Raw genomic sequence first — 18987 nt, forward strand, 5'->3', positions numbered from 1 at the left:
ACTGCCAAAAACTTGGCTTGAATGTGCTGGGATTTAAGATGAATTCAAATTCTCCCAATTCTTTTTATTTCATTTTTGCAAGAATCTCTCCGGATTCAGACGGTGTAAGAATAAGAGAAGGGATGGGAATTGAGTCTGGCAAAAGACATCTGGAGCCTTAAAAACCACACCGGTGCCAAATTCTCGAGACAACCAAGAAACGAAATATTAAGAGCAGTTTAAAAGAAGTTACATGGATAAAAATAAGGTGGCTCCCACAATTATACCCCCATCCCTTTAGTTCAGGGGTGTCTAACCTGCTGCCTTCCAAATATTGTTAGACCCTCCCCACCTCCCAGTAGTCCCAGTGTGGCCACTGGTCAGGGATGAGGATGGTTGGAATTCTGATCCAACCATATCTGGGGGACCAGAGATAAAGATATGAAGCGGGGGTGGGGACTTGGGGGGGAGTTTCCCTTCCCCATTTTTCCTGTCCCCCCCTTCAATTTGCCCCTAAAAAACTGGAAAGAAGAATGAGGGAAACTGGAGAAAAATGACCCCATTTCTCCACTCCCACTCTCACTGTAGTCCCCCCCCCTTTCCTTCCGGTGTCCAGGGCCAGATTTAGGTTTGATGAGGCCCTCAGCTCCTGAAGGTAATGGGGCCCTTTATATGTCCAGCTGCCCTTTGTCAACAACAAATGGTCGCTGTTTTTTGTGTTGAATATATGCTATATGGTAATTTATGGACCTAATAGGTATCTCAAGCCATTTGCACATAACAAAAGATGTATTTTATCAAAGGAATTGTTGAACTGAAATACAATTAAAAAGTATATTAACAGTGAAATACAATTAAGAAGAAGTATATTAATAGTGAAATAATTATTAAGCTCTAACTTAAAATGATTTTTTTTATGCATAACAAACACATTGCAAACACATTGGCATTTGGCAATAACAAGAGTTCCTTTAGAAACACAATTTACAAAGACTCATAATCTAGTCTCTAAAAACCAGTCTCTATGCAACCAGTCCACGCAGAATGTAGGCACCCTATATATAGAAAGGAGCAAACCAGTGACATTTGAGGTAGGTAGGTTTTATTCTATTTGTTTTTTATCTTATATTTTGGAAATGTACATCCAGGTTTTTTTCCCTTTACATTTTTTGGGGGCCCCCAAGAGAGTGGGGCCCTAAGCTAGAGCTTGCTTAGCTTATACGTAAATCTGGCACCGCTGGTGGCCCTTACCTCATCATCCACCACACCCCCGTCAAAAACCTTGGCCACCAGTTCGTGGCTGCTTCTGTCCAGCAGGAATACAGAGCATCTGCAAAAGAACAAGCCAAGGTGAGATACGGGCTCGATAAACCACCGTCGCCAGGATCCTGACCGTTTTCTGGGACAAGCGAGGGGTCAAAGTGGTGGTGGTGTGAGAAACGGCGAGGTCCCAGAAGCATCATGAGACAACCACGTATCTGATAAAGGATGAGATAATTGCCAACATAGCAGGGACACCCAAGGGACTCATCCCTTTGGGGGGTGGCACTTTAGGGATGGAATGAGGGCATGAGTCAGCCCCACCATGTGCTAAAATTATAGTTTCGATGGGGGTGGGGTTGGTAACTTGGGTGTTGTTTATTTGGGGTGGGGTGGTTTTAAATTGTTCTCTATTTGCTAATTTGTATTTGTGATTTGTACCTTTTGGTTTTGTAAGGTTGGTTGATATTCTACAGCCTTTTAAATGTGTTGCGGGAGAGGGTGTTATTGTCTCATTGTTTTTGCTTTCACCGTTTACTGGAATGTTTTTTTTTTACCTTGTATTATTATCCTGAAATCTTGTGACAATATATACCGTATTTTTCGCTCTATAAGACACACTTTTTCCCTCCTAAAAAGTAAGGGGAAATGTGTGTGCGTCTTATGGAGTGAATGAAGGCTGCGCAGCTATCGCTGAAGCCATAACAGCAAGAGGGATTGCTGCGCAGCGATCCCTCTTGCTGTTATGGCTTCTGGGATAGCCGCATGAAGCCTCTTCAGGGCAGGGGGGGAGCCCTGCAGAGGCTTCGCGTTGCTTTCACTGAAGTTTTGCCTTGCTTTCTTCAACAACATTTGATGCAGAATATTTTTTTCCCTTGTTTTCCTCCTCTAAAAACTAGGTGCGTCTTATGGTCGGGTGTGTCTTATAGAGCGAAAAATACGGTAACTCTAAAGATAAATACAAAAATCTAAATAACTGGGCTGCAGCCGTAAGCTGTTTATTCCAGTTCCCCCGAAAGGTTTCCCTAACTGTTCATTTCCGCATTCTGCCTGAGCCTTTGCATCGCATGAGTGCCACTTCCGGAAATGTAGCAGAATACAGTCGGGGGCAGAGTTTGGTCTTTCAAATTCTAGCAGAGCCCTGTGCGAACCCAACATTTGGCGCCTCTCGCTTTCTGTTCTGCTCAGTTCCCTACATCATAGTTTCAATGCCCTGTGCAGGGGAACACGTCTTGCCGCCCTAAATCCGTTTCTGATACAATACGATCACAACTTACTGTATTTTTTCTGTGTATGAGACAATGTTTTTTGACTAGTACGAACGAGGCTGCCCAGCGTTCTCACAGGCCCATATAAGATCAGCGTACAAATGGTGAGCATTTACGGTTCCCTGCGGAAAGCCATCTAATTCAGGTTTTAATTTTATCCTGACTTATTTTTAAGAGGTGATTTAATTATTGTTTGATTTTATATCAGTGTTTAGATTTCATGTTAGCCGCCCTGAGCCCGGTCTCAGCCGGGGAGGGTGGGGTACAAATAGAAGTTTATGATGATGATATCAAAAAAACTGGGGTCATCCTATACATGGATAGTGGCATGGGGGGGGGAATCTGCGCACCCGCCAGCCAGCTGTTTGGTCGGCACGCATCTCCCCCGCCATGCCGCTGCAGGAGGCGCATGCCAGCAGTGGCGAGGGGGGAACAGCTGCCCACTTTGCCAACCCCCAGCAACGGCCCTGCTGGAGTGATGGCGTGCATGCAATCCCCCCTAAAAGCTCAGTGACTTTGGGCCCCCTCCCCTGATTTTCTTTAAATTTAGTCTCCCCAAATAGGGGGCGTCTTATACATGGGGCGTCTTATACACGGAAAAATACGGTATGCGGTGGTTCGGCTGCAGCGGTTCCATGCCGTCACAAAAACTGTGCATACCCAAACCGTTAGATCTGCCTTGTGGCTAGAAGCTGAGGAGGAGAAGGCGGAAGGAGAAAGAATCCCCTGAACCTCCAGAGTCCACATGCCGAGTGGGCCTTGCCCACCAAGCAAGGTGGAGAACTTAAAAGCTCATTTTGCACCAGGTAACCCAAGAAGACCTGGCAGAAAAAAACACACACCTGCTGAGCCACCTGCAGGGCTGGATTTAGGTTTGATGAGGCCCTAAGTCAGGCATCCCCAAACTCAGCCCTCCAGATGTTTTGGGACTACAATTCCTACCATCCCTGACCACTGATGGTGATGGGAGTTGTAGTCCCAAAACATCTGGAGGGCCAAGTTTGGGAATGCCTGCCCTCAGCTCCGGAAGGTAATGGGGCCCTTTATATGTCCAGCTGTCCTTTGTCAACAGCAAATTGTTGCTGTTTTTGTGTGTTGAATATATGCTATACAGTACTGTAGTATCTTGGGTTACAGACGCTTCAGGTTACGGACGCTTCAGGTTACAGACTCCCCTAACCCAGAAATAGTACCTCGGGTTAAGAACTTTGCTTCAGGATGAGAACAGAAATCGTGCTCCAGCGGCGCAGCGGCAGCAGGAGGCCCAATTAGCTAAAGTGGTGCTTCAGGTTAAGAACAGTTTCAGGTTAAGAACGGACCTCTGGAACGAATTAACCCAAGGCAGTGGCGTAGCGTGGGGGGTGCAGGGGGGGGCGGCCACACCATCTGGGGGTTAGGGTTAGGGGGCGCAAATCCACGGGTTAGGGGGCACAAATCCACGGGTTAGGGGGCACAAATTACTTGCCTTGCCCCGGGTGCTGACAACCCACGCTACGCCACTGACCCAAGGTACTACTGTAAGGTATTTATGGACTTAATAGGTATCTAAAGTCAATTGCCCATAACAAAATATGTATTTTATCAAAGTAATTGTTGAACTGAAATACAATTAAGAAGAAGTATATTAATAGTGATTTTTTTTGGGGGGGGGCAAGAGAGAGGGGCCTTAAGCTATAGCTTGTTTAGCTTAAACGTAAATCCAGCACTGGCCATCTGCCTTGCTCGGGGAGCAAGCCTCCTCAGTATCCTAGCTTTGGGAGGCTAGGGATCTCGTGCAAAGTCTTGTGGGAATCCAGATTTGTCCTGTGGGATCTCGCACGAACATCCCAGAGTTGGTGCTGTGAGCAAGCCAGGCCTTGCAAGTGAGGCAGATGGGCGCACAACCCCAGAGTCTGTCAAGACTGGCCCGTACGGGCAGGGGTACCTTTACCTTTACCTTTTAACCCCGAGTGTGGCTGGAGCAACCCAGCTAGATGGACAGGGTATAACTAATACAATTATTATTATAAGCAGAACTGGAGCAAAAGGAGCTTTTAATCTCTCTGTCTTGCTTGGATTTAACTTGTGTGGTTTCAACCACCCTGCCTTCAGCTGTGTATGGTTGATATAGCGCAAGTTACACGGGTGCAAGAGGTGACTGTGCTGCCTGGTGCAGGTTAAGCGCTCATTTCCACGTTATTTAGAAATGGATTTTTGCCGGAAGCAAATAGCGCAGAAATGCATGCCAAACTTGTGCTATATTCCACTTGATTTCCAGAAGCAACTTCTGCATCACGTGAAAGTTGGAACAGGATGCGGAAACTAAGAGATAGGGGAATATGGGTGCACTAAAGCCTCCTTTAAAACGCAGGTGGCGCTGTGGGTTAAACCACTGTGCCTAGGACTTGCCTATCAGAAGGTCGGTGGTTCGACTCCCCATGACGGGGTGAGCTGCCGTTGCTGGGTCCCTGCTCCTGCCAACCTAGCAGTTCGAAAGCACGTGAAAGTGCAAGTAGATAAATAGGTACCACTCTGGCGGGAAGGTAAACGGTGTTTCCGTGCGCTGCTCTGGTTCACCAGAAGTGGCTTAGTCCTGCTGGCCACATGACCCAGAAGCTGTACACCAGCTCCCTCGAAACGAGATGAGTGCTGCAATCCCAGAGTCGGCCACGACTGGACCTAACGGTCAGGGGTCCCTTTACCTTTACCTAAAGCTTCCTCTAGCTCATTTCTCCAAAACAACCCCAAATTCATTTAAAAAACAACCCAAAAAACAGGGAGAGGGAACAAACTCCTTGCTGGGGTGAAGCATTGGGAATCCAAAGTCAGTCCAAACCCGCACGGCTAAATTCAGAAATGTATTTGTCCCGCTGTTCCCAAACCATCTTGGAGGCAATTTTCCGGGGTGGTGGGTTTCTGCTCTAAATATACCGACCCATGAAAAGACCCGCCTGGGATCCGTCCCTTGGCCAGAGGGTCTGCTGTCTCAGGGTGGGGGCTTGCTTTCAGGAATGTCAGCCCCCCTGGCTTCACGTTGCACCAGAGGGAGCTCCGTGCGTCACCATCGCAGCGGGAGACTCACATTTCGGCGTTGCTGAGATTCCGGGCCTCTGTGATGATCTCTTGCAGCAGCACCGAGACGTCATCTGCGAAGGGTCAGAGAAGCAGTCGGTTAGGAGACCCAAAGGCCACCGAGCGGCTTGTGGAAGATTGTTCTTATTATTGGTTATGGCTAATCTTAATTATATCCCAGCAGGGACTCAAGGAGGGTTGTAGAAATTAAAAGGAAGTCGGAATACAAAAAGCTAGAAGCATATCGAAGATGATTGTCGAAAAACAACTGGACTGCAATAGACCTAAAGCAATATAAAGATCTGTGAAAATACAGTGGTGCCTCGCAAGACGAAATTAATTCGTTCCGTGAGCTGTTTTGTCTTGCGATTTTTTCGTCTTGCAGAGCGCGGATTCGCTGGGTATTAACAGCATCGATTTATTTATTGGAGATAAGAATAGGACTGGGATAAATTGTGTTCGCTGAGCCCGTATTTTATACAGCCTGTATATGATGTTTGATTGTTAATGTGTGGTGTGCTATGCCTAATAAAGGATTTTTGAATTTAAAGAAAAAGGAAGCAAACTCGCAAGACATTTTCGTCTTGCGAAGCAAGCCCATAGGGAAAATCGTCTTGCGAAGCAACGCAAAAAACGAAAAACCCTTTCGTCTTGCGCGTTTTTCGTCTTGCGAGGCATTCATCTTGCGAGGTACCACTGTAGAGTGAAAACGGCTCAGCGCTGTTGAAAAGCCTTTGGAAAACAGGCAGTTTTCCAGGCCTGCCAGAATAAAACAGTCTCCCCTGGCTGTTGGCACGACAGTAAGGAAGGAGCCAGTCTGGCTTCTCCAGGGAGCGAATTCCAAAGTTGTCTGGGAGCAGAAACCACCGAGGAGGCATAACCTGCCAAGCGCCCCAGAAAAAAAGGGGGGTTTTTGCACAAGAGCACTGTGGCCATTTTGGGTGCTGTGATTTTGCGCAGTGCCCCAAAATGCATATTTTGGGGCACCATGTGAGATTTTGCCCTGAAAAAGGCATTTTTTGGGGAGGGAGCGAGAGTGAGGCATGGGTCACATGACTCGCCCGGGAAGATGTCCTGGAAGACAGGCATCCTGGTTTTGGGAAGGTATCCCCACCAAGCGGGGATTCGGAATATCTGAATATCTCAGAGCCCAGGAAGGAGAAGGCCCATCTTGGACCTAAGCCATACAGGACGTCCCTGGAGGGGGGAGAGTGCGGTCTCCAAAGGTCAAATGACTGATATTTGTGGAATACAGTTTATCTACATTGCAATATTGCAAACAGTTTTGCCTAACAATTTAACCTGGAAGGTACTGGTTCAATAAAGCTCAAAAAGAAGGTTTGGACAATTAATGATTGGGAGTTGCTGCACCATTAAACTCCAGATAACAGACTTGGACAACATCCCGGATTGGAACGGAGTCAGAGGAAGCTGCGCTGATAAAAAGACAGTTGGAAAAATATACACTAACAAAGCTGTCGTCGACGGACGAAAGTACATGATGTTTGACATGATTGAGAATCGTGGACTCAGGGACGGAGAATCATAAAGCATCAAAATCGAGATGTGGAAAATATGGAAACAATGAGGAGAGGGAGGACTGAGATGCGGAGATATGCTTCAGAGATCCAGACCGTAGGGAGCTCCGAAAAATTAATAATTATAATTTGGTCTTTTTTATTTTAGTTTTTTTAAATTTTATGATTGGATATATTAATTGGATTTTTTTTTCATTGGAAAATCAATAAAAATGATTAAAATAAATAAATAAGCCATACAGGACTTCTATCACATCTGCTGGAAACTCCAGGCTCAGTTTCTATCCCATCATCTTCCTTCGCTCAGCACAAGACAAGCTGTGGCGAGTCTCAAATGCGGAGAGAATTCTGGGGTCCAGAGGGAGGACCAGAAAGGCACCCCTTTTCCCTGCAGCCCTTTCCCCCCTTCAATTTATTTAATATTATCACATTTAGACCCCCAAGAAGCTCAAGGTGGCATGCAGGATTCCCCCTCTTTCCCCATTTTACCCTCCCGACAACCCTGTGAGGTAGGAACAGTGGATGGCTCAAGGGCACCTGCAGAGGTCAATGGCTCAGCGATGGCCTGACATGGTCCATTGAAAATGTTCCTCGTTGAATATCATGATTGCGGGGGCACACAGAGGCCTTTTTGGCCCTTCAGGATTTCATTGCAAAGCTCCCCCATTGTTTGTTGTTGTTGTTGCTATTATTCCCATTTTACAGATGGTGGTTGAGTCCCAAGACTACACTGGGGCAGCTATGGAGGAGGATACCTACCGAGGTGTGTGAAGAGATTCTTGGCTACTTGCAAAAGAGCCTACGGGGAGGAGAGAGAGAGGAGAGAGAGATGAAATATATAACTCTTGCTCCTTAATTCTGAAATGAAAAGCAGGTGTTACCTCCCCTCTTCATTATTCATACGACGCAACATCGAAATGACAATGTAATTAGAGTTACAACACTATGTAGTATATGAGGTGCTCCCAGCCTTCCTGATGTGGTCCAAAGAACAATACGTTTGGTACTAGCTTGGCTGCTAGACAGGGCCGGATTGAGGTTTGATGAGGCCCTCAGCTCCTGAAGGTAATGGGGCCCTTTATATGTCCAGCTGTCCTTTGTCAACAACAATTAGTCGCTGTTTTTTTGAATTTCTGTTATATAGAAATGAGCAAACCAGTAATATTTTAGGGCAGAGGTCAGCAAACTTTTTCAGCAGGGGGCCGGTCCACTGTCCCTCAGCCCTTGTGGGGGGCCAGACTATATTTTGAAAAAAATAATAATGAAAGAATTCCTATGCCCCACAAATAACCCAGAGATGCATTTTATGTATGGAGGTTTTATTTTATTTGTTTTTTATCTGCTATTTTGGAAATGTACATCCAGTTTTCCCCCCTTTAAATTTTCCCTATAAATTTCAAGAGAGTGGGGCCCTAACCTATAGCTTGTTTAGCTTATATGTAAATCCAGCACTGCTGCTGGAGTTGCTGGAAAGAGTATAAAAGACGCCATCCAACCGTCCTGGGGACTCCTTTCCAGATTTGCGTAGGGTTTACTCCTGAGCCCTTTCTTCTCCCGAAGATGTTCCTCAAGGCAGAAGACATCTAGGACCAGAGTTTTCCTTCTCCTAGATGGGCCCCCTTCCAGGTGGATGACCCAACCTGTCCCTCACTCTATAGCACTTGCAGAAACAGCTTTCTTGACCATTAGACCCACTCTTGGTCTTGTCCCATCAACTGGCAAGAGCCTGTCTTCTCATTCAGGGGAGGTCCCCAACTCCCTGAGGGTTAAAGACCCACCAGCTGCCTTCACTTTCTTTAGCTAACAGCTTCTAGGAGACACAGGTGACAGCTGAGTTCAGGATAGGAACCAAAGGTGGACAAACCACCCCAGAAGGAACACAATGGTTTTTAAAATCCAGCAATCGGTGTATAAATTTTATGAAACAAACGTTTGTAAATCCTTCCACGCTAAATCAATTTCCATGTGTAGCAGGATTAGCAATAAATCAGCTTTGCTCCTCAGCCAATGCTATTGATTGCCCTGCAGCACCAGATGGTGCCACAAGAGGGTGCTCTTTGCACGCAGCTGGCACAGAAATATTTAAGAGTTGAGAAAGCCATCCTTTAATATTTCCCTTGATTCTTGCCACCTGTTTGCTCCAAGCAACAGTGAATGGTTCTCCTCCACCCCTCGCTTTATCTCCACAACAACCCTGCGAGGTGACTGGGCCCAAGGTCATGCCCAATGAGCTTCATGGCTGAGTTGGGGAGGGATTCAAACCCAGATCTCTTCCTGGTGCACTCTAACTACTGCACCACTGCAGGGGGTTGGACTAGATGATCCTCAGGGTACCTTCCACCTCTGCAATTCTGCGTTCCCATGTCCTTGCTGTATATATGCTCCTTGGAACCTAACTTGGAAAAACTTTCAAACCAGAGGTTTCCAAACAGAGGTTGAGCTGTGATTCGAGCATAGCGGGGGGGGGGGGGGGGGTTGGACTGGATGACCTCTGGGGGATCCCATCCAGCTCTAAGGTTCTAGGATTCCTCGATTCCTGCCCCCTCTTCTGCAGCAGCCTCCCGGGCTCTTTTGATCTCAGCTTGCTTCCTGGAACCTGCTTCCGTCCTTCCCTTTCATATCGTCACCTGGTTGGCTCTAATGAGGCCGGTGGGCCTTTGAGAAGGCGACTGCCTGCGTCCCCCTTGCTGCTTGAGCTGAGAGGCCGCTCTGTGGGCTGTGCAGGATCCTGCCGAGAGCATCCCTGCTGAGCTTTTGCTGCTGCTTCCAGCGTCAGAAGGCCAGCGGGTGGGGGAAAGGAGATCAGCAGGATCTACAAGAGTTTCAGTCGGCAGGTCAAAAACTTTGCATGGCTCCGGCAAAGGAAAGTTCCCCCCATGCCGGGCAGGCGTTTGGCAGTAGGACCAAGGAAGGTGAAGTTTCAAGGGTGGGGGGCAGATGAGAGTTCGCTAAGAAGGTGGACGTTCAGAAAAGGGCAACCTTTTGGACACGGTAACCCCGGGGTCAGCAAACTTTTTCATCAGGGGGCCGGTCCGCTGTCCCTCAGACCTTAGGGGTGGAGGGCGGACTAGGTTTTGAAAACTATAAATACCCTGCAAGCCAGTCCTGAAACTGCCTTCGGACCTGGAGGAGGAACGCACTCTGCACGCGCGCAGGAGCACATCTCAGCGCTGCCCACTCACCGGCATTGTTGACAGACAGCAGCCGCTCCCATCGGCCTGTCCCTGCGGAGCTCCTAGGCGGCTTGCACTATGCGCTGCAGTCTGTCGTCTGAGGCCAGGTCGGTGGACAGGCTGCGCATGCAGAGCACCAGGCAGGCAGCGCATAGCTCACCCTCCAGCTGCTCCAGCGCGGCCGCTGAGAGTGCCACCAGCAGCAGTGCCGACATGGGTGTCAGGGGTGGGGCCAGCAGGCACACCAAGCTCTGGCTGAAGACCCACGACGTGCCCATCACGATGACAATGGCGCTGCCCAGACCCGCTGTCCAGTGCTCTGGCAATCCGAAGCCGTGCCGGCATCACCATCCACCCAGAGCTGCCCGCGATTCGGATGGGCTGCAGGAGCTTTCTGCAGCTGATCCGAAGCCTCGCCAGTGTTGCCGCCTTCCCAGAAGCCTTGCCAGCGTCGTGGACGTCAGTCCCCGCGTGGCGAGGTATCTGCAGTGCATGGGGACTGACCGAGTGGGCAGCAGAGTGGATTTACGAGCCTGGGGGACCGCATCGCACCAACCCCTGCTGTAACCACTACACCGCACTGCCCTGCCATATCAACAAACTACAGTGCCTTTGTAACAGTTAAACTGATGCAAGGACGTTGTCTGGAGATGCCCTTGAGATGCAGAGCTCCAGACCCACCTCTCCAGCGCTGCCCTAGAGGACCCCAGGTGTGCACGCCTGCCTGCCCCTCACCTGACACTCGCATTTCAGCTTCTGCTCTTTCTGGAAGGCCAGTGTGCTGGTCAGCACCGTGGAGGTGTAGCAGAAGCAGTGCTGGATCTTGTACTCATCCATTTCTGAGTAGCTACAGGGAGGAGGGGGAAGAGAAGAACAGCAACCATGTTAATTCTGTACTGCGGAACTACCCGCCACTGGAGTCGCATTTGCCACCATCCCTCCCCACTTCTGTAGCAAGCTTCCATAGAAAGAAATTTCAATTGCGCTTTTGTGGAAGCTTCCCCCCCCCCCCAAAGAAAACAGCAACCAGGTCACATCAGTTATGATTTTGTTGCAAAATATATTCCTGGCAGGAAGTGGGTCTAGACTGAGAGAGCATCAAACTTTGCAGGGGAGAATTCTTAGCAGCGGCTCTGTACCAGCTCCTGTCCACAGCCGGCACGGAGCCTCGAACTCACCTCTCTCCACCGAGCTTGTTGAAGGCACAGGCCAACGCCACGACTTGCGAGGTGGCTCTGCTGATCACTGGGACGCACAGCATGGCGGTCACCTCAAAGCCCAGCATACTGTTCAGCTGCTTATGCTCCTCCTGGGGGGGGGGGGAGAGACGAAGGGCTGGTCATCTGGGGGACGGGAGCAGAGTTGGCAGGTTGGCTTGGTGGGGTGGGGCGTCTCGGTCTCAAGGGTTGAAACAGACCCTGAGATATTAGGGTCCAAACCTGAGACCCAGGGAACTCCCCTGGCATACCCTCCAACATCCCTCAGATAAATGCTGGGATATGGTTGCCATATTTCAAAAAGTTTTTGAGCTTTTAGGGGGGGCGGGTGACAAAGTTGTTGGTTTTTAAAAAACGATTTTTAAGGAAATTCGCCCCCAAATCAACACTTCCAACATGGGTTCCCATATGCCCAGATTTTCCTGGGCATTTTACCAATACAGTCGTACCTTGGAAGTCGAACAGAATCCGTTCTGGAAGTCCATTCAACTTCCAAAAGGTTCGGAAACCAAAGCACGGCTTCTGATTGGCTGCAGGAATCTCCTGCAATCAACCAGAAGCCCTGTCAGATGTTCAGCTTCCAAAAATAGTTCGCAAAACGGAACAGTTACTTCTGAGTTTGCAACTAGTTCTATTTCCCCCTTTTAATCAAACCCAACCCCGTCACAACCGCCAGAGCCAGCCTGTGGCGCCTCAGCAAGCTCTTTTGCTCGGCCGATCCGTCATCCATGCCTCAGTCAACAAGTAGGGCAGGACGGGGAGTTAAACACATTTCTGGCTGGTCCAAAATCGTGGGATGCCAGCCTTGCATGGACGCTGCCTGGCAGCCGACTGCCAAAGCAGAAAAAGGGAGAGGGCTGGCCACCCTTTCCCTGACCCGCCAGATTTCCCTGCATCCAGCCAAGCCACCACACAATTGAGACGTGATATTAGTCCACCCTGGAGCGTGACAAATCTAGCCGAGAGAGAGGAGGTCTGGGGTGCGAGAGGGCTCTTTAACTGGGCGTGGAGAAGACAGATTGAGCCAAAGTGGTTTGAGCTGAGCAAATTGCGCTTAAGGAAGAGGTGCAGGCTGAATGGATCAGTGGTCTTGTGAGATAGTAAAATCCATGTTAAATTGCTGTTTTAGGGGTTGTTTTTAAAAAGTCTGGGACGGATTAATCAGTTCTGCATGACTTTCTTTTTTTTTGAATTTTTTTATTTTCAATGCAGAATCATAAAAAAAAAATTACAAACATTGAATCCAAAATAATACTATACAAACAAAAAAACCCGGAACATACAAAAAAAAAAAAAAAAACAGAAAAGAAAAGTGGGGGAAAAAGCAAAGGAAACAAAACAAAACTAAACAAAAACGAAAAAGCACACATCTACCGAAAAAAACCATATCATTACGTACATAAACACAAATTGACTTCCTCCTTTGTTCTAAGACCTCAAAAAATTTACTCTTACTGTATTGTTGTGTCTAATTAGATTACTTCCACCTTTGTACTTTTTTTTATTATTTTAAAGAAAAAGAAAAATTGTGTAAAAAAAAAAGTTCTGCATGACTTTCTAAGGGAAAGTGTGTCTTGCTTTTGAAACGCTTTGGTTTTGGAACGGACCTCTGGAACAGATCAAGTTTGAGAACCAAGGTACCACTGTGTGTGTATATATATATTCCAGGAAGATCTGCCTCCTTTTTGCAAACTGAATATGAAAGGGCACATTCCAAACAGCCCCTGCTGGGTTGGCGGTTCACATGTATCTCTGTAATCCTGGCTTCATTCAAGAGCAGTCAGCCGGAGAAATAAAATGTGAATCGTGCTGGAGCCACAGCATGGGAGCCCCAGTGACATGCATGACACGTACTGAAGAAGCCCAGGGCAGAGTCGGCCGCACGGAAAGACCTACCAAGCTGATGTTCTGCAGGGTGATCGATTTCTTCTCCTCCACAACCTTCCCCAGACGCCCAACCATTAACTGCATGGGGGAAAGAAAGAGAGAGGAAATGGGAAAGAGGCGAAGGCTTCAGAGAATCACAGAATTGCAGAGTTGGAAGGGGATATAGGGACACTCATGGGTGGGGTATAAATAATAAAATTATTATTATTATTATTATTATTATTATTATTATTATTATTACTTAGAGGATTGTAAAACTGCAATCACCACCTCAAGTCACCTTGAGTCCCTGTCAGGGAAAAAGGCGGGATAAAATAAAAATAAAAATACCGTATTTTTTGCTCCATAAGACTCACTTTTCTCCTCCTAAAAAGTAAGGGGAAATGTGTATGCATCTTATGGAGTGAATGCAGGCTGCGCAGCTATCCCAGAAGCCAGAACAGCAAGAGGGATTGCTGCTTTCACTGTACAGCGATCCCTCTTGCTGTTCTGGTTTCTGAGATTCAGAATATTTTTTTCCCTGTTTTCCGCCTCCAAAAACTAGGTGCGTCTTATGGTCTGGTGCATCTTATAGAGCGAAAAATACGGTAATTAGACAGAGGCTCACGATCTTCAGGAGAAGAGATGCCTCCTAAACTGAAAGGCACAGTTTTTTAGGAAAAAAAGCACTGATGATGATGATGAGCCACTCACAGGGAAGCTGATCTCTTCCTCCAATACTTTGTCTCCAACGACCTGCAAGAAACAAGAAAACAGGGATGTGGGAAACAGGAATGAATTAAAGGCTTTCCCATCTTCAAAGATGTAGCAGCATTTAAATCTCAGATGCTGTAGGAGCCACAGGTCGTTTCTTAAGGCTTGTAGACCAACATCTCACCGAATGGTCGGCTGGGAGGAAGGGAGCAGCAATCACTTGAAATATTGTCCACCTAAAGATAACACACAAGTGGGAACTGCAACAAAATGTTGCAGCGTAGAGCGACACTGTCCAACTACTCCATTCTGACAGCTCTCTGTGGCCACAAAGTATGTTCAGCTCTCACTGGTGTGATTTTGGGGTTCCCCTCTTAATTTTCCCCACCCCAATTTTTTGCACTTCTTAAAATCTCAGAGGTTGTCCAGACTTCCTGGAACTACCCCTTTTTCTGCATAGATTATCCAGTTTTGGCTGCATAACCAATGGCGCCAGAAACAGAGGGGATGGAATATACTGTTTTAGGTTTTTAAGGGGGGGTCAGTCTTGGACAATGCACCAAGTCCCTTCCAATTTTGGGGGTCCTCTACTCAGTAAGGGATAAAATCTAATGGAAGAGGTGGCTGCAATGGTCCGACAAATTCTTCGTAAGACAATGACCTTAGGGAGGAATAAGTAGTTCCATAAATTCATCCCCAGTACCCCCCACCCTACAAAAGACATTATTCAGAACAGCGGTTTGCATGACCCACCAAGACAACAACATAGAGAAACTCAAAACAGTGACAAAGCTATTTAGTTTCAACAAAACTGACAAACTTGAACCTTCAGTTCCAGCTTTTCAAAGTCTGATAGTCACAAATGTCCTCGTCTGCACCCATCGCTGAGCCTGAAGCCATGCATCTAAGATGCCTCCTGGCAGGGCTGGATTTAGGTTTGATGAGGCCCTAAGCTCCTGAAGGTAATGGCGCCCATTATATGTCCAGCTGTCCTTTGTCAACAACAAATTGTCAATGTTTTTTGTGTTGAATATATGCTAGATGGTAATTTATGGACCTAATTGGTATTTAAAGCCATTTGCACATGTTGCCCTGCAACCAATCCATGCAGAATGTAGGCACCCTATATATATAGAAAGGAGCAAACCAGGGATATTTTAGGGAGCAGGCGAGCAGGCGGGGCCCATGACTTACATCACAGAAGCCTACACAACACAAAACACGGTTGCTGTATGTAGGTTTTATTTATTTGTTTTTTATCTTATATTTTGGAAATGTACATCCAGTTTTTTCCCTTTACATTTCTTTTTCGGCGGGGCCCAAGAGAGTGGGGCCCTAAGCTATAGCTTGTTTAGCTTATACATAAATCCGGCACTGGAAGTTGGGATTTGTGGGTTGTCTGGCACGTTTCGTAACACAGAGAAAAAGTTTTCCAGTACGCAGGATGTGATTTTGCTGCTGTGATGCTTTTCTCCAGCCTTGGCTAGGAGAGATGCACTGATTTTGCTGTCCAGAGAGCAGGACCCATTTCCCACCCACTCCTTTGCCGCTTACAGTGGACGCTCGGGTTGCGAACATGATCCGTGCAGGAGGCACGTTTGGAACCCGCAACATCCGTAACCCGCAGCGGCAGATCTGTGCACACGTGGGTTGTGATTCGGCGCTTCTGCGCATGCACAAAGTGCAATGTAGTGCTTCTGCACATGTGTGACCACCGAAACCCGGAAGTAACCCGTTCTGGTACTTCCAGGTTTCGGTGGTCCGCACCCCGAAAAAACACAACTTGAAGCGTCTGTAACCCGAGGTATGACTGTAATTGGAATGAATAATCCCAATCAACTTTGTCAAAAGCCTTGTGAACATCTAGTGAGGCTATTATACATGGTACTCCTATATGATTTTCTGGATTTTGGGGGTCTTTACTTGGTCTTAATATCCCAACAATTCTAGAATCTTTTCACGACTTAGGCCCTGCCGTTCCAGCTGTCTTTGCACATGGGGCAATAGATAAAAATAATAAGAAATAGGCCATTCATGGTGCTCTATATGGTTTAGTCTGATCTACAGCATAGCTCAAAAATTAGGCAGTCTCGCAAAATCTCTGCATAGGGGAATAATCGGGAGCAGTGATTCCCTTAGGGCAGGAAGCTTCTGGGTCGAAGCCACTGACCTGGCAGAATAGCTGGTGGTTGTCTTCAGAAACCAAGAGGAGGCAGCAACATGGCGACTGGGTCTCTTGCTTCAGCTGCGAGAGAGGGAGAGAGGAAAGTGAGCCATTCCCAGGAGAGGGAAGCCACCCACATCCCAGCCGCTCCCAGACCATCCGACTTCTGTTCTCCATAGAATCATGGAATTGGAAGAGACCCAAAGGGGTTATCTAGTACAACCCACTGCAATGCAGGAAATGAAGGTTGTCACAGCCATAGGGCGTCATTCCCTTCTCACTTAGCTGGAAACGGCTTCCCAGGTGTCTGTGGAAGACAAAAGGACCCCTCTTCCCCAGCAGGGATCGAGCAGGAAATAAGCAATGACTCTCTTTTTTTAAGCAGAGGTTGGGGGGCCATCTGCCCTGGGTGCTTTAGCTGATATACCTACATTGCAGAGGGTCAGACTTGGCGATTCTATGATTCTGACAGCCAGGCTCCAAAATACTCACGTAATTAATAACTTTGAGCTGGAGTGAGGCTGCATCCAAGTCGTACAGTTCGCCTGCAAAAGCAACAGATCGGGAGCTGTGAGTTCCTGCTACGAGATTAACAAACGTAACCAGAACTGCTTATTTCATTTCTGAATCACTTCTGCTGAGGAACCCGGAACTGATTCATAAAAACATGTAGAAGAATATGTGTTTCAGGCCAGCCTGGTCTCCAAGAGCTGAGAGTCTCCAATGCTTTCAGGCGTTTGCTCAGGTTCGGTTTCCCTGGAATGAAGGTCAGCACAGATTGCACTGTTTTTAGGATTTGTGGTTTTATTTGCAACCTCGTCATGGGATGGAGGAGCTCACTGTATCAGCGCCACAAAAGATCCTTCTTCTGCATGAGCGGAAGCTTTGGGTCCAGTACAGAGCGAGCAAGTCTCTGTGTCTCCAGCTCCCAGCCTGCTTTCAATCCCAGCTCTCACACACTTTCCTGCTACAGTGATACCTTGCTGTTTCTGGGGCGCCTGCACCAATCAGAAGCTGCGCCTTGGTTTTTGAACATTTCAGAAGTCAAATGGACTTCCCGAACCGATTAAGTTTGGCGCTTTTGTTTTTGCTGTTTATTTTGCGTTTTTGAGGCTTTTTCGGGTAATTTGAGGCTTTTTTGGTTAATTTGTTTTTGTGACTGTGTGGAACCCAGTTCAGCTACTGATTGATTTGTGTGACTGCAGAAATGGATAAAAGCCCCCCATCCAAACAATGACTATCATTGGTGCAGGTAAAGAAAAAAAATATAATTTTAATTTTTATCAAACCCTGCAGGAACTCGCAAGACATTTTCGTCTTGCGAAGCAAGCCCATAGGAAATTCGTTTTGCGAAGCACCTCCAAAACGGAAAACCCTTTCGTCTAGCGGGTTTTCCGTCTTGCGAGGCGTTCGTCTTGCGGGGCACCACTGTAACTCTGTCCGGATGTTCACTTTTGGAAATATGGCACCCCTAAATATAAAAACAATGGTTGAAGATGATATATAAAATAATGTACAGTATATTGTTATCTATCTGCATCAGAGCACATTGTTGGCTGCCTCGCACCCTTACCGCACAGTTGGAGGATCTTGCGGTCCAAGTCGCTGTAGCTGTTCTTGGGGGGCCCCTCGGTTTTCGCTAGAGAATTCTGCGAGGAACTGGTGGACAGGCTGACCTGCGGCCAGGGCTGCAGCTTCTGCAGGGCTTGGATGCGCTTGTAGGAGACCAGGATCTGCAAGGAATTGCATTTTGCAATCAGGCAAGGGAAACAGATGGAGCAAAGAGCTCTGGGTGCGAAGGACAGAAAATGAGGACAGAATGAGGCCCAAAGCACAACCCCACCCCCAGTTAAGTTGCCCTTATCATTATAAAATGTTGTTATTATTATTATCATGATCATTCTTCAGAGGGCCTTCTCGGTAGTGGCTCCCTCCCATCAGATGTCAAAGAAATAAACAACTATCTGAATTTCAGAAGACATCTGAAGGCAGCTCTGTTCAGGGAAGTTTTTAATGTTTGATGAATTATTGTATTTTAATATTTTGTTGGAAGCCGCCCAGAGTGGCTGGGGAAACCCAGCCAGATGAACGGGGTATAAATAATAAGGTAGCCCCACGTAGAGCACATTGCAGTAGCCCAAGCGGGAGATAAACAGAGCATGCACCACTCTGGCAAGACAGTCTGCAGGCAGGTGGGGTCTCAGCCTGCGTAGCATAAGAAGCTGGTAGACCGGTGCCCTGGACACAGAATCGACCTGCGCCTCCAAGGACAGCTGTGAGTCCAAAATGTCTGAAACCTTGATATCAGAGGATGAGGTTTCTAGGCAGGCTTGAATCCTGGAACCCGCCCCCCCCCCAGCACTAGCACAACTTCCTGGGGTGTGGAGCTCATCGTTGCAACAGCAGCGCCTTGTCTCTTGAGTGGCAGGTGGGCTCCTCATTATCACGGCATCAAGAAAATGCAGGCAGATGGAGAGGGAGAGCGGCTTTGAACGCTTCCATCTTCGCAGCAGCCTCCCACCTGCTCCACCTGGCAGGGTTGGCGTTCCCTTGCAACACTCCCGCACAGGTCTCTCCGTGTCAGCTATTCTAGTCTCTTGTTGCCGGCTGATTAAACTGGACGGGAGTTTTCAGATTTGCGAGGCAAGAGCAGGGCTTGTGTGTGGCTAGCGATGTGGATGGATGGATTTTTACTGTTCCCCAAGGGAACAGTGCTCTAAAGAGGTGCTCTAAGGAGGGAGACAGGGTGAGGATGAA

At 47.6% G+C, this 18987-nt stretch overlaps 1 protein-coding gene across 4 annotated transcripts in view; it reads right to left on the reverse strand.

Annotated features, from left to right (window-relative positions):
- PDE2A (phosphodiesterase 2A) overlaps positions 1 to 18987 on the reverse strand; it is a 374843-nt gene that overhangs the window by 26202 nt on the left and 329654 nt on the right. For all 4 annotated transcript variants that reach the window (XM_083736325.1, XM_083736326.1, XM_083736327.1 and 1 more), the window contains 10 exons: positions 17804 to 17963; positions 16723 to 16775; positions 16237 to 16311; positions 14067 to 14108; positions 13383 to 13451; positions 11448 to 11578; positions 11005 to 11116; positions 7856 to 7895; positions 5569 to 5632; positions 1231 to 1309 (listed from right to left, as the gene is read on the reverse strand). In XM_083736325.1, the coding sequence (XP_083592451.1) occupies positions 1231 to 1309; positions 5569 to 5632; positions 7856 to 7895; positions 11005 to 11116; positions 11448 to 11578; positions 13383 to 13451; positions 14067 to 14108; positions 16237 to 16311; positions 16723 to 16775; positions 17804 to 17963 (825 nt within the window). The remainder of the gene's footprint in view (positions 1 to 1230; positions 1310 to 5568; positions 5633 to 7855; positions 7896 to 11004; positions 11117 to 11447; positions 11579 to 13382; positions 13452 to 14066; positions 14109 to 16236; positions 16312 to 16722; positions 16776 to 17803; positions 17964 to 18987) is intronic.

The sequence above is a fragment of the Podarcis gaigeae genome (genome assembly GCF_964106915.1).
Source record: "Podarcis gaigeae genome assembly, chromosome: 4".
Lineage (NCBI taxonomy): Eukaryota > Metazoa > Chordata > Lepidosauria > Squamata > Lacertidae > Podarcis > Podarcis gaigeae.